This window comes from Monodelphis domestica, chromosome 2 (genome assembly GCF_027887165.1).
Source record: "Monodelphis domestica isolate mMonDom1 chromosome 2, mMonDom1.pri, whole genome shotgun sequence".
Lineage (NCBI taxonomy): Eukaryota > Metazoa > Chordata > Mammalia > Didelphimorphia > Didelphidae > Monodelphis > Monodelphis domestica.
Window position 1 is genome coordinate 260,069,219 of NC_077228.1, and position 13,945 is coordinate 260,083,163.

A 13,945-nucleotide genomic window follows, 5' to 3' on the forward strand; every position below is an offset into this window, starting at 1 on the left:
AAGCATGGGAGCAAATGCCAAGCACACAGCCCTGCTTCACTCCACTGGGGACTGAGAAAGCAGTAGAGCATTGTCTATTATCTAGAACACCTGCAAGCATGCTGTCATGTAGCCTTATACAATATATTGATGAACTTTTCTGGCAACCAGATTTTGCCATGATCTTCCACAAGCCCTTATAACTGAGAGTATCAAAGGTCTTGCTCAGATTGATGAACTTTGTGTATGAACCTCTTTTCTGCTGTTAGCATTTCTCCTGGAGTTCTCAGGTAGCAAACACTATATTGAGTTTTTCTGAAGCCACACTGGCTTTTGGGTAGGTGACTGTCTTCCAGGTGAAGATCAGCCTATTAAAGAAGACTCTGGTAAGAATCTTGTCTTCAAATTGGGACATTAATGAATTGTTGATGGAATTGTGAACTGATCCAATCATTCTAAAGAGAAATTTGGGACTATTGCCAAAGGGCTATAAAACTGTGCATATCCTTTGATCCAGTAATACCACCACTAAATCTGTATCCCAAAGAGATTTTAAAAAGAGGGAGAAAGGACCTACTTGTACAAATATTTAAAGCAGCTCTTTTTGTGGTGGCAAAGAATTGGAAATTGAGGGGATGTCCATTAATTGGGGAATGGCTGAACAAACTGAGATATTATGATGGTTATTGAATACTATTGTGCTGTAAGAAATGATGAACAGGATGATTTCAGAAAAAGCTGGAAATGCCTACATGAATTGATGCAGAGTGAAATAAGTAGAACCAGGAGAATATTACACAGTAAGAACAACACTGTGGGATGATTAACTGAAATGCTTAGCTACTCTCAGCAATACAATGATCCAGGACAAGTCTGAAAGACTTGGGACAAAGAATGCTATCCACTTCCAAAGGAAGAACGGTTGGGAGTTAGAATGCATATCAAAGCATATTGTTTTTCCCTTTAGTTTACTGGGTTTTTTATTTAGGAAATTTGGTTTTATATGAGTATTCTCTTACAACAGTGACCAATATGGAAGTATGTTTTACATGATAATACACATGTATAACCCAAATCAAATTGCTTACCATCTTGGGAGGGGGGAAGGAAAGGAAGGGAGGGAGATAATTTGGATCTTATAACTTCAGAAAATATATGTTGAAAATTATTATTACAGGGTAATTGGGAAAATGAAATCTTTTTAAAAAAATTATCTTGCTGGCAATGACCAAGAGAGAGACTCCATGCCCTGCCCATTATTGTCACAAGACAACTTATTTCTTTTTCCTTTATAGGGGTGGACAATGGAGGCATCACTGATCTCCTGTGTGATAATCTCCTCTTGCCACATAACCTGGGAGATTTCTTGTATGAGCAGTGTATTCTCTGTCTTGAAAATCTCTGCTGAAATAAGCATTATGCACTTTACCACACAAGAGGAGGAGCCTAATGACATTCAAAACTTCTTCATTTGGAAGTTCTGCTAGACAGAAGTTGACATCCACCTGAGGCATATAGTCAGTAGCTTCAGCATTGATTGATGATGGTCTGTTGAGAACACTATGGAAATGGTCAGTCCATCTCTCCTGAGTCATGTCCTTATCATTGATCTGTGTGGCTCTTTTAAGACTGAATAACTGAAATATACCATAGGTCTTTGGCCCCTAACTAGCCTTTGGGGCATCAAAGAAGCATTTTGGGTTGTTATTATCAGTATAAAATGAATTTCATCTGCCTTCTTACTGAGCTGAGAATTCTGCATCTCTCTAAGCATGTTTTTTTTTTTTTTTTAATCCTTACCTTCGGTTTTAGTATCAATTCTAAGACAGAAGAGAGTGGCAAGGGGTAGGCAATTAGGGTTAAGTGACTTACTTAGGATCATTCAGCTAGGAAGTGTCTGAGGCCAGATTTGGAGTCCTCCCAATTCCAGGTCTAGAGCTCTGTCCATTGAGCTACCTAGCTGCCCCCCTTGCATGTTACTTTTGATAGAGTTAAATGCTGCTTTTTTAGAGTCAGACAAACTATCCTGTAAAGTGCCTGGTTATGATCCCAAGTATGAAACCAGACCAACAATGTAACACACAAGAGGGAATTTATTATACAAATTGTAGTTTTGGCACAGCCCTAAAAATGGCTGGCCCCCAGTCTGGGGCTTGCAGGCTTTTTATACACTTTTGTGGTAGGGGGAGTGCAGAGGAATTCCTGGGGTGGAGGGAGTGAACAGGAACTCCTGGGGCTGGGGTCTTATTAGTTCCTAGCATATGTCAGGAGGGGAAGGGACAGGGACTCCTGGGGTTAGGGATCAGGGAGGGGAAAGAAGGGGTTTGGAAGCTGGCTTTTCACCTGCTGGTAAAACTTATATTTTCATTTAGCAGCTTCTGACTTCCCCCATCATTTTCATCAAACCAACCCTGATGTTTGCAAGTATTCTGACCCAGATGAATAAATGTACTGTACACCAAATCTTTAAAAGGTGCCCACTCCTTTTCTGCTCCAGTATTGCTAACTGTGTGTTGGTTTAGCTTTCCCTCCAAGTCAGCAACAAACTATTTATACACTGAGAAGCAATGCAACATATACATTCATAGTGCATTTTATAAAATTTTCACACTCAGAAGTTTTTTTTTCTTCTCCTTTCAATTACCAAATTAATCACATAAGAAAGTACCTTCATCTAAATACCTAATATCTGATTTCCTAGAATGGAATAGTGGTCAGTTACATATTTATTAAGGGCCAAGCACTGGAGATGCAAAAAGAAGAAAAGACAATTAGTAGGGGGCAGCTAGATGGCTCAATGGTTTGAGCCTTGTTCCTTGGACTTGATCTTGGCCTCAGGAGATCAATTTGACCTCAGATCCTGCCTAGCTGTATGACCCTGGGCAAGTTACTCAACTTTCCCTGTCTAGCCCTTACCACTTTTCTACCCTGGAACAAATATATAATATCAATTCTAGGATGGAAGGTAAAGGTTTTTTTTTTTTTTTTAAAAGAGAGTACCTACAAGCTCACGATCTAATGAGAAAGATAACAAGCAAACAGATATGTACAAGTTATATAAAGGATAAAAACGAATAATTAAAAAAGGAAGACACTAGACTTGAGGGGGGGGGTTCGGAAAGGTTTCCTATAGAAGATGTTATTTTAGTTAAGACTTAAAGGAAGCCAGTAGGCAGAGATGAAGAAAGATTGGAAAAGTAGGAGGATATAGATTATGAAAGGCTTTGACTGTTAGAGGATTTTGTATTTGGCCTTGGAGGTGATAGGGAGCTGCTGGAGTTTAAGGGGGTGACATAGTCAGACCTCTATTTTAGGAAAATCACTTGGGTGGATGAATGGAGAATGAATTGGAGTGAGGAAAAACTCAAGGCAGGTAAACCCACCAGTAGACTTTTATAATAGGCTAGGCTGAGGTGATGATGGTCTGCACCAGAGTGGATAATAGTGTCAGAAGTGAGAAATGGGACTATTCTAGAAAAGCTGCAGAAGTCAAGTCAACGGGGGAGTTGAGAATGACAGCTAGGTTGTGAGCCAACAAGATGGTATTACCTAAAGTAATAGGGAAGTTAGAAGGGGAGGAGGGTTTAGGGGGAAAGATAATGAGTTCTATTTTATACGAGAAGTTTTAAGTTTAAGATCTCTACTGAATTTCCAGCTGAAAGGCACTGGAGTTGTGAGATTGGAGGTCACTAGAGATTTTAGGGCAAGATAGGTAGATTTGAGAGGTGTCAGCAAAGAGATAATAATTAAATCCATGGGAGCTTATGAGATCACCAAGTGAAGTAGTAGAAAGAGAGAAGAGAAGAGATACAGGACAGAATCTCATGGGAAACCACTGGTTCCAGGGAATGAGCTAGATGAAGATGTAGCAAAGAAATTGAGGAGTGGCCTGATAGGTAGGAAGAGAAACAGAAGAGTGGGGTCCCCAAAACCAAGAGAAAAGAGAGGATCAAGGAGAAGATAAAAAGAGATAAAGAAGAATGAGGATTAAGAACATGCCATTGGATTTGGCAGTTAAGAGATCATTGGTAACTTTGGAGGCATCAGTTTTGTTGGAATGATGATATTAGAAGTCAGATTGGAAGAAGTTAAGTAGAAAGTGAGAGGAGAAAAAGCCGAACAGAAAACATTTTCCAGTTTAGGCACAAAGGGCAAAAGAGATATATAGGAAGATAGTAACTGGGGATGAAAAGATCAAGTGAGGGTTTTTTTAAGATGAAGGAGACATGGGCATGTTTGTAGGTAGTAGGGAAGGAGCCCACAGAGAAGGAGAGATTGAAAATAAATCGGGGCTAGTGGGCAGTTAGGTGGCTCAGTAGATTGAGAGCCAGACCTGGAGATGGGAGGTCCTGGGTTCAAATATGACCTCAGATACTTCCTAGCTGTGTAACCTTGGGCCACTCAATTAACCTTCATTATGCCTAGCCCTTACCACTCTTCTTCCTTGGAACCAATAGTTAGTATTGATTCTAAAATATAAGGTAAGGGTTTTAGAAGAAAAAAATGAAAATAACTGAGAGGGTCAGGTAGGTGGCCAGTGGATAGACAGCCAGACCCGGAGATGGGAGGTCTTGGGTTCAAATATGACCTCAGACACTTCCTAGCTGGGTGATCCTGAGAAAGTCACTTGATCCCATTTGTATAGCCCTTTTAGCTCTTTTGCCTTGGAACTGATACTTGTATCAATTCTAAGATGGAAGGTAAGGGTTAAAATAAAATAAATTAAAGTGGGAATTACTGAGGAAACAATATGTTGAAGGAAATGGGATGTAATAGGATCACTTGTAGAGGATCGGTAGAGGGATTACCTTTGGTAAGGAGTAAGGTTTTTTTCTTCTTGTGAGGTAGGGGTGAAGGAGGAGAGGGTGTCAGAAAGCTTCTGAATGATATCAGATGAGGAAGCAGGGAGAAGAGGGAGCTCATAAATTCAAATGTTTTCTGGAACATATGAGGAGAGGTTCTTAGCTGAGATGGTGGGGAGAGGAGGAGCCATGGGAGGTTTTAGGAGAGATGGAAAGGATTAGAAGATCACCATGGAGATCCAGATAGAGAGTTGATAAGGGAGGTATCACAGCAGCAGTGAGCATCCCCCCCTTGAAGTTGTGTAACATAATTTATAGTGTACTCATTCAGAATGGTTGTATGATTTTCCCCCCACTTTCTTTTAGCATCACACGTATAAGAATAAAGTCAACAGATGATGAGTCATCCAAGGCTGAGGCTTGGCAGGGTGCAATCAGTGATATTATAAGAGACATACAGACTCAAGAAAAGAGAGCACCAAGGGGTCAAAATGGTCTCAGGGGAGAGGAGAGAAGCCAGTGCAAAGGTGATGGTCTTTGAGAGAACTGAAAAGTAGAGGGATGGAGGTCATGGCATGGACAAAGAACTGGGTCTGGAAAGGGAAGGTAATGTTAACTTGGAAAAAACACAGAACTATTAGATTGTCATAAAAACCAAGGCTTTAATCAGGATAGGGATTGGTCCAATATTCAGTTGCCACACAGGGCTCAGTGCCAAGATCTACACAGGGCCTACATAGTGAGGACTCTGGGGATGTATCCCTGGGAGAAGATACTGCGCTAGATGCCAGAGGGACAAAACCTGGGGGTCTTTTATACCTTCTGGAGAACTTGGTACAGCAAGTCTGCATAGATAAATAGCAAGCAGGCTGCAAAGAGGTCTGCAGCCAGCCTCAGGGGTATCAGGGAGAGGGTCAGCTATAACACTTACAAAAGAAAAGGTTGATCTAAGAGCTGGGCTTCCTGAGAGGACTTTAATATAATGGGAGAAGCTTCTAAAACAAATAAAGGCACTCAACATTTTGACTATGTCCATAGCTCCTACCCACAATAGGGTCCCCAAACAGTTTAGGTCTATAGTTCAACCCCCAAACAGGTATGCCTGGTACTGGGGTTTCTCAAAGGGCAGGAGTAAAATTGAGGTGTCTAGATTTCATGTTGACAGTAGGAAAGAGTTGGAAAACAAATTATAATCAGATAAAAGAATTTTTGTATTTTTTTAACCCTTACCTTCTGTCTTAGAATTAATAAAGTGTATTGGTTCCAAGGCAGAAGAGTGATAAGGGCTAGGTAATGGGGGTTAAATGACTTGCCCAGGGTCACACAGCTAGGAAGTAGTTGGGGTCAAATTTGAACCCAGAACCTCTTGTCTCTGGGCCTGGCTATCAATCCACTGAGTCACCCAGCTGCCCCTGAGATAGTGAATTTATAAGTGATGGCAAGATCAAGAATATGACCATCTTTATATATGGTTGAAGTGAGTAGGTTGAGAAAATGAGTGCTCAAGGTGTTAGAGGGAGAGTCAGTATACATGTTGAAGTCTCTAAGTATGAGGACAGGATTTGGGGAGGAGAAAAAAACTGTGAACCTGGTACCAAACTCATTAAGGAAGGAAGGGAAGTGATCTGGAGTACTATAGACAATAGCAACCAGGATTTTGTTTGGGTGGTAGATCTGAATCTCAAAAGAAGAGGGGTGGGAAACTGGGTGGTTCAGTGGATTGATGGGAGTTCCTAGGTTCAAATTTGACCTCAGAACCTTCCTAGCTATATGACCCTGGACAAATCACTTAATCCCCATTGCCTAGCCCTTATACTCTTCTGCCTTGGAACCAATACATACTGATTTTAAGGCAGAAGGTATGGGTTATATATCTTTTTTAAAAAAGAGGAGAGGTTATTGAGTGCTGGCATTAGGGGGGTACCTAGAGGTGGCAATGCAAAGCAAGGGCATGCCAATATACCCCACCTGATCAACCAGTGAGCTGAGTGAAGGTGCATCCAGTCCTGAGTGGCCAGGGAGGCTTGGCCTTCAGAGGGCAGCCAGATTTCAACAAGATCTAGAAGACTGGAAGGTAGAGCAAAGGATTTAGGATAAGGAGAAGCTTATTGAGTATGGAAAAATCATTCCAGAGGACACAGTGGAAGGGGCAGGTGGCATTTCCTTGGAACTTTGGAGTGAAAAGATTGAGGGGATAGGAAATGAAGCTTGGAGAATGACTAACAGGGGTTTAGAATCCCTGGGACCAGGAGGGTATGACTAGGTATGAGAATATTCATCATTAAGTGTAAAATACAAGACTCCTTTTCAGAGGATGAGGGAAATCAGGCTAGAGGACAAATGGATCATGAGATGGAAGGCAGATAATTACTCTATCTGCCTTACAGGTTTGACCCTGTTTCTCTACCCCTCTTCCCTCCTAAAACTGGAGATTAGGTAGGAAACTGCTCAGTAGGAGAGGCAAGTCTCTCTCTAACAGATCTTCTTTTTCCTCTTCAATCAAGGAAAAGGCACCGCAGGAGATGGAAGGCCTGAGGTCAAAGCACAGATTCTCCACATCTCTGGGAGATCAGGCTGGCAAATGACAATAGTGGCTTTGTTGGTCTAGTCCAGACACTTTCCCTCAGGGGACAAAGTCAAAGGAAGTTCTAGCTTCTCTTCTCACCTAAACCGGTATGTAGATTAGGCAGGAGGAAGTCACTTTGAGGCAGAATGTCCTAACCAGGCCTCTTGTTGCCCTGGGGGACATGTGAAGCACTAGATGGTCCTGGAAGCACCTGGTCCAAGGAAGGTCTCCCATCTACCTAAGAGGAGAGGATGGCTGGTTGCATGCAGGGCTGGGCTATGGAATAGCTGAATCTAAATGTTCCGTGGGGTCAGCAGTGGTTAGGTGGGTAGGACAAGGATTAGGGGATAAGTGAAGGGAATAGTTGGAGTTACTGGTACAAGGGGAGAAAGTGACAAAATGACTGCAGTTAGCACTAAATTGGCAAATGGGAACAGAAGGAAGCCTGGTAAGAGTTGGAGCTGAAAAGAGAGTCAAAAACCAATCGTTTGAGGGGGCAGCTGGGTGACTCAGTGGATTGAGAGTCAGGTTTAGAGATTGGAGGTCCTATGTTCAAATCTGGCTTCAGACACTTTCTAGTTGTGTAATCCTGGGTAAATCACTAAACCCCCACCCCCACCCCCATTGCTTAGCCCTTACTGCTCTTCTGCTTTGGAACCAATACATAATATTGACTCTAAGACAAAAGGTAAGGGTTTAAAAAAACAACAACATGAAACCAAGCATTTGGGATACAGACACTGGTAGATAATTTGTATTTGGGACCTGTTAGTAAACAAAAGTACTACCTAAAGTCAGAGATAAAGAAAAGACATTTGATAAAGGTACTGGGAGAATGGTTAAGGGGCAATTAGAGAAAGTTTTTTTTTTTTTAATTTTATAGTATTTTATTTGATCATTTCCATGCATTATTCATTAAAGACAAAGATCATTTTCTTTTCCTCCCCCCAACCCCCCCTTAGCTGAGGCGTGATTCCACTGGGTATCACATGTGTTCTTGATTCGAACCCATTGCCATGTTGTTAATATTTGCATTAGAGTGTTCCTTTAGGGTCTCTCCTCTATCATGTCCCCTCAACCGCTGTAGTCAGGCAGTTGCTTTTCCTCGGTGTTTCTACTCCCACAGTTTGTCCTCTGCTTATGGATAGTGTTTTTTTCTCCTAGATCCCTGCAGATTGTTCAGGGACATTACACTGCCACTAATGGAGAAGTCCATTACATTCGATTATACCACAGTGTGTTTGTCTCTGTGTACAATGTTCTCCTGGTTCTGCTCCTCTCGCTCTGCATCACTTCCTGGAGGTCATTCCAGTCTCCATGGAACTCCTCCACTTTATTATTCCTTTTTGCACAATAATATTCCATCACCAACATATACCACAATTTGTTCAGCCATTCCCCAATTGATGGGCATCCCCTCGTTTTCCAATTTTTGGCCACCACAAAGAGCGCAGCTATGAATATTTTTGTACAAGTCTTTTTATCCATTATCTCTTTGGGGTACAGACCCAGCAGTGCTATGGCTGGATCAAAGGGTAGACATTCTTTTGTCGCCCTTTGTGCATAGTTCCAAATTGCCCTCCAGAATGGCTGGATCAATTCACAATTCCACCAGCAATGAATTAATGTCCCTACTTTGCCACATCCCCTCCAGCATTCATTACTTTCCATAACTGTCATGTTAGCCAATCTGCTAGGTGTGAGGTGATACCTCAGAGTTGTTTTGATTTGCATTTCTCTTATTATAAGAGATTCAGAACACTTCTTCATGTGCTTATTAATAGTTTTGATTTCTTTATCTGAAAACTGCCTATCCATGTCCCTTGCCCATTTATCAATTGGGGAATGGCTTGATTTTTTGTACAATTGATTTAGCTCTTTATAAATTTGAGTAATTAAACCTTTGTCAGAGGTTTTTATGAAGATTTTTTCCCAATTTGTTGTTTTCCTTCTGATTTTAGTTACATTGGTTTTGTTTGTACAAAAGCCTTTTAATTTGATGTAGTCGAAATTATTTATTTTACATTTTGTGATTCTTTCTATGTCTTGCTTGGTTTTAAAGTCTTTCCCCTCCCAAAGGTCTGACATGTATACTATTCTGTGTTTACCCAATTTACTTATGGTTTCCTTCTTTATGTTTAAGTCTTTCACCCATTTTGAATTTATCTTGGTGTAGGGGTCAGATGTTGATCAATTCCTAATCTCTCCCACACTGTCTTCCAATTTTCCCAGCAGTTTTTATCGAATAGTGGATTTTTGTCCCAAAAGCTAGGATCTTTGGGTTTATCGTATACTGTTTGGCTGAGGTCCCTTGCCCCCAGTCTATTCCACTGATCCTCCTTTCTGTCTCTTAGCCAGTACCAAATTGTTTTGATGACTGCTGCTTTGTAATATAGTTTGAGGTCTGGGACGGCAAGGCCCCCCTCATTTGTGGTTTTTTTTTTCATTATTTCCCTGGATATCCTTGATCTTTTGTTATTCCAAATGAACTTTGTTATGGTTTTTTCCAAATCAGTAAAGACATTTTTTGGGAGTTCCATGGGTATGGCACTAAATAGATAAATAAGTTTGGGTAGGATGGTCATTTTTATTATATTGGCTCGTCCTACCCATGAGCAGTTAATGTCTAGTTTTATTTGTGTGGTGAGTGTTTTGTAGTTATGTTCATTGTAGTTTCTGTGTTTGTCTCGGGAGGTAGATTCCTAGGTATTTTATTTTGTCTAAGGTGATTTTGAATGGGATTTCTCTTTCTAGTTTTTGCTGCTGAGCTGTGTTGGAGGCAATTAGAGAAAGTTAAGGGTGAACAGAAGGACTAATTGGAGACAGGAATGGACAGGGGTATATGGGGACAAGTAGGAGTACAGAGGACAATTCAGATGTGTAAAGATGGACAGAGGAATAATTGTAGATAACTAAGTGTGAACCATGGGATGGGTTGGGAACCATTAAGGTTAACAAAGGAGCATGGGAGGAGTGGAGAACTAAGAATAATCTCACTCACAGTGTGTGCCCCCTACCTGCCTCACGGGGTTGTAGTGAGGAAAGCATTCTGTAAACCTTAAACTTTTCTAAAAATGCGAGTTATAATCATGGACGGAGGAGGCTAAGCGGCGATGGACAGAGAGGTTAGCTAGGGGTAGCCGGGAGCATTTTGGGGACAACAGTAAACAAGGCTGAGGTTGGCAGGTGGAAGCGCCAACAACACCTGAAGCAGTCGTAGAGGCACTGGGGGAGGGGGAAGCCGCAAAATCGTCATGGGCCGGCAGAGAAGGTCCCGCCAGGTGGCGCCCTCGAGGATGGGGAGTGGGCATCTCCCTTCCTCCCAGATGGAGTCCGGGCGCCCTGCCCAGACTCTCGCAGCTTTCCACAGGTTGGCTCCCCGCCGCGGGGAGCATTGCCCTTTTAACAAGAGGAGTAGTCGGCCTTCTCCCCCCGCCCCGGCGTGATCGCGAGTGTACGCGCGCGCGCGGAGCCCGTCCCCCCCCCCCCCCCCGTCCTCCGCCCCCCCCCCCCCCCCCCCCGCCTTCCCCCGGGCGCTCGCTAGCTTGCTTGCTCGCTGCAGCCGCCGCGGCCGGGCGCAGCCGCGCTGCCGCTCAGCTCTCTGTCCCCGCCGTCTTTTGCTGCCTCCTCCCTTGGCCCCTGTGCAAGGGGCCTGGGAGAGAAATCGCCCCGGGAACCCCTTTGCTTCAAGCTGGGCAGTCGGACGAGGGGAACGGACAAGAAGGAGGGGAGCCGAGGTAAGCGCTCGCGGCCCCAAAGGAACGCTGGGCCCGGGGTCCGGGCGTGGCGGGGAAGACCCCCGGCGTCTGTCTGAGAGGCGGGTGTCTCCAGAGGAGCAGGCCCAGATCGGGCGGGCCTTGCCGGGGTCCCCCAGCAGAATTCCAGGCGCATTACTCAGCGCGGGGCAGGCGGCGAGGTGCGCCGAGAGGGTGGCCCGGCCGGCCTGGGCACTCACCTCCGGGGCGCCGCCGTGTCCCTCCGCCCTGACTCCGGCCTCGACCCCACCGAGGGATGCCCCCAGTGGCTAGGGGAGGAGGTGGGGGACTTGGTGTTGACTTTGGGGAGGGCGGGGCTGGATACCCTGGCATTTCCCTCTTGGTTTCATTGGCGCCCCCCCCCCCCCCTCCAGGGGATCTGGCCCCAGCCCCGCCCGCAGTCTGTGCTCCTCCCTTGGTCTCCATCCTCCGGGGCTCCTTTTATCTGTCTCTTTTGTCCAACTCTGCCTACCTTCTTCCTTCCCTAGGCCTTCTGACTGGTTGCTTTGTGCACCACCTTGGCTCTTCATTCATGCCCCACCTTCTGCCCTCTGCCCTGCCAAGAGGCCACTCTACCCTTTTGTGTCCGAACAGTGTGAACTCCCACCGTCAGCCCTCTCTGGCCTCCCCAACCCCTGGATCTCTATCTACTGTCCCTTCTTTTTTCTTCCCCAGTGGGGAGTTACAGGTCAGGGCTGTACTTCTGGAGCTAATTGCTGAGATTTCAGTTTGGGATCTTGTGCTGTCACTCATTGTCCAGGCAGCCTCAGCTCCCAATTTCTTTTCCTCTACTTCCCCAGCCCCCAGAACCTAAGGTAAGGCCCAATATGAGGAAGAGAGTAAATGGGTGTAAAGAGGAAAACCTAAAGATCAGTAACTCCTCTTGCCCTTCCTGTCCTTGTCCTCTTTGGGCGTAGGCTGGCTCAGCCTCTCTCCTCCCAGGGTGTAGGCACCAGCTTACCCACATTCCTGGGCTCCTGCCTGACACCTTCTATACAGGAGGATGCTGGATGCTTGAGTCCTGGAGAGTTGAGTAAAGAAAGCTGTTTTCTCTTTTGAGGCCCCAGGTTGAGTAAGGCTGTTTCCCTTTTGAGGACATCCATGCTCACCTTATTGGCTCTTCCTCCTCCTCCTTCTCCCTGTGAGGAACCTAGTATCCCCTTTACTCATTCTTAGTTAGAACACCATCCCCCTTTCCCTAGAGGATTGTAGGGAAACAGGATGGCCCCACCCTCCCAATCTTATTGTCGTGGGGAGGAAGAGCTGGGCTGCTGGGAGCAGGTGGGTTTGAAGGGTCTCAAAGCAATAAATAGGTGATTATTTCAGGTTCTAGATGTTGAACCTCAAAGCCTGAGGACTTCTCTAACCTCACCTTTTTCTCTTTATATAGATGGGCAGGTGGGCTGTTGTATGTATATTATTTATATGTGCATTTGTATGTAGTTTTCACATTAGTTTAATGCTAGTGCTTTCCCTCTGCAATTGCCTACATTTTACCCTGTATATATCTTGTTTGTACCTAATTGTTTACATGTTGTTTCCATAATTAGAATGTGAGCTCCTTGGTGGTAGAGACTATTTTTTCCTTTCTTTGTATCCTCAGGGGTTAGCACAGTGCCTGGCACATGGAAATTGATGAATAAATATCAACTGACTAGGCAGATAGGTTTAGCATCCTTCAGAGTAGAAAGTTAGTTATAGAGTTCTCTGTTTTTCTTTCTCTTCTCTCCCATTTTCTATTTACCTCAGAACTCTTCCCTTTTAATGTTTGTGTCACATCCTAATAATTCACTGACTCCTTTAGATTTTCCTGTATTTTTAATTTCATCTTCTTTCCACCTAACCCCACTCCTAAACTGTGTCTCTCACTTCCCCTTTATGTGAGGTCTCTGTGTCCTGGGCCTTATTGGCAGGCCTAGGATATTTGGAAGTGATGAGGTATCACAGTCCTCCAAGTTGTTGGTTTCACTTTGGACAAAATTCACCTGGATTGTTAGGCATTTAGTTGTCTTCTTCTACCATCTTAGCCATGTCCCCATGGGATATCAGAGGACCTCTTCCGTTATTTCCCTATTGCCTAGTGTTATCCCTTTGTCCTCACAGCTCAGGAACCGCCAGGCTCAAAGCATAGAATGGGGTCTCCCTTACAAGGGCCAGTGGCAGCCAGAAGCAATATAGTACCCCCAGCCTGGGGCCAAGACACCAGGTAATGGGCTTGAGAGTTTGGAAGTTGGAAGGGGAAAAGAAAGAGGGAAGGAGAAACCGGGCAGGGGCAAGGGCCAGGGTTGGGAGATGGAGGGGGTGGCTTCTTTATGTATGGCTGGGAGGTTAGAAAAGTTAGGAGATACTACTCGAATGGGAGAGAGCTGGGATCTTGGGAGTGAGCTAGTGGAATGGAAGTCTTCTTTCACTTCTTCTCTTCTTGGCCATCTACCTGTCTTCTCCCCCCCTCTTTTTCTAGCTGAGTGGGGTGGGAGTCTCTAGGACCATGGCAGGTGCCTCAGTGAAGGTTGCTGTGAGGGTACGACCCTTTAACGCCCGAGAGAGCAGCCATGATGCCAAGTGTGTGGTCAGCATGCAGGGCAACACCACCTGTGAGTGAGTCCCAGGGGCATTGACAGGGATTTCTGGGATTGGGGGAAGGCTGGAGGACACTGGACATGCTCACTAGAGGCACTGGGAGGGTTTTAGGTGAGCACAGGGTGGGGGTGGGAACAGTCCTTATTCTTGTGTGTTCTCTGAGCCATGGGGGGGGGTGAGGGAGAGGAATGTTGGCCTGAAGCCCTCATTGCCCAATCAGGGAGGCAGCTCAGTGGGAAGGCAAGTCTTAGGGAGCCAAAATT

The 13,945-nt window shown here is 44.7% G+C and overlaps 1 protein-coding gene across 4 annotated transcripts in view; it reads left to right on the forward strand.

The window, feature by feature from the left end:
- The first annotated feature begins 10,756 nt into the window (after positions 1–10,756).
- The window catches only part of KIF1C (kinesin family member 1C), a 37,415-nt gene continuing 34,226 nt past the window's right edge, over positions 10,757–13,945 (forward strand). Inside the window, exons 1-3 of one of the 4 annotated variants that reach the window (XM_056817719.1) lie at positions 10,757–11,084; positions 13,206–13,308; positions 13,564–13,696. In XM_056817719.1, the coding sequence (XP_056673697.1) occupies positions 13,591–13,696 (106 nt within the window). In that variant the 5' untranslated portion in view covers positions 10,757–11,084; positions 13,206–13,308; positions 13,564–13,590. Of the gene's footprint in view, positions 11,085–13,205; positions 13,309–13,563; positions 13,701–13,945 lie in introns of all 4 variants that reach the window. The other 3 variants (XM_056817718.1, XM_056817720.1, XM_056817721.1) reach the window with 3 other exon arrangements.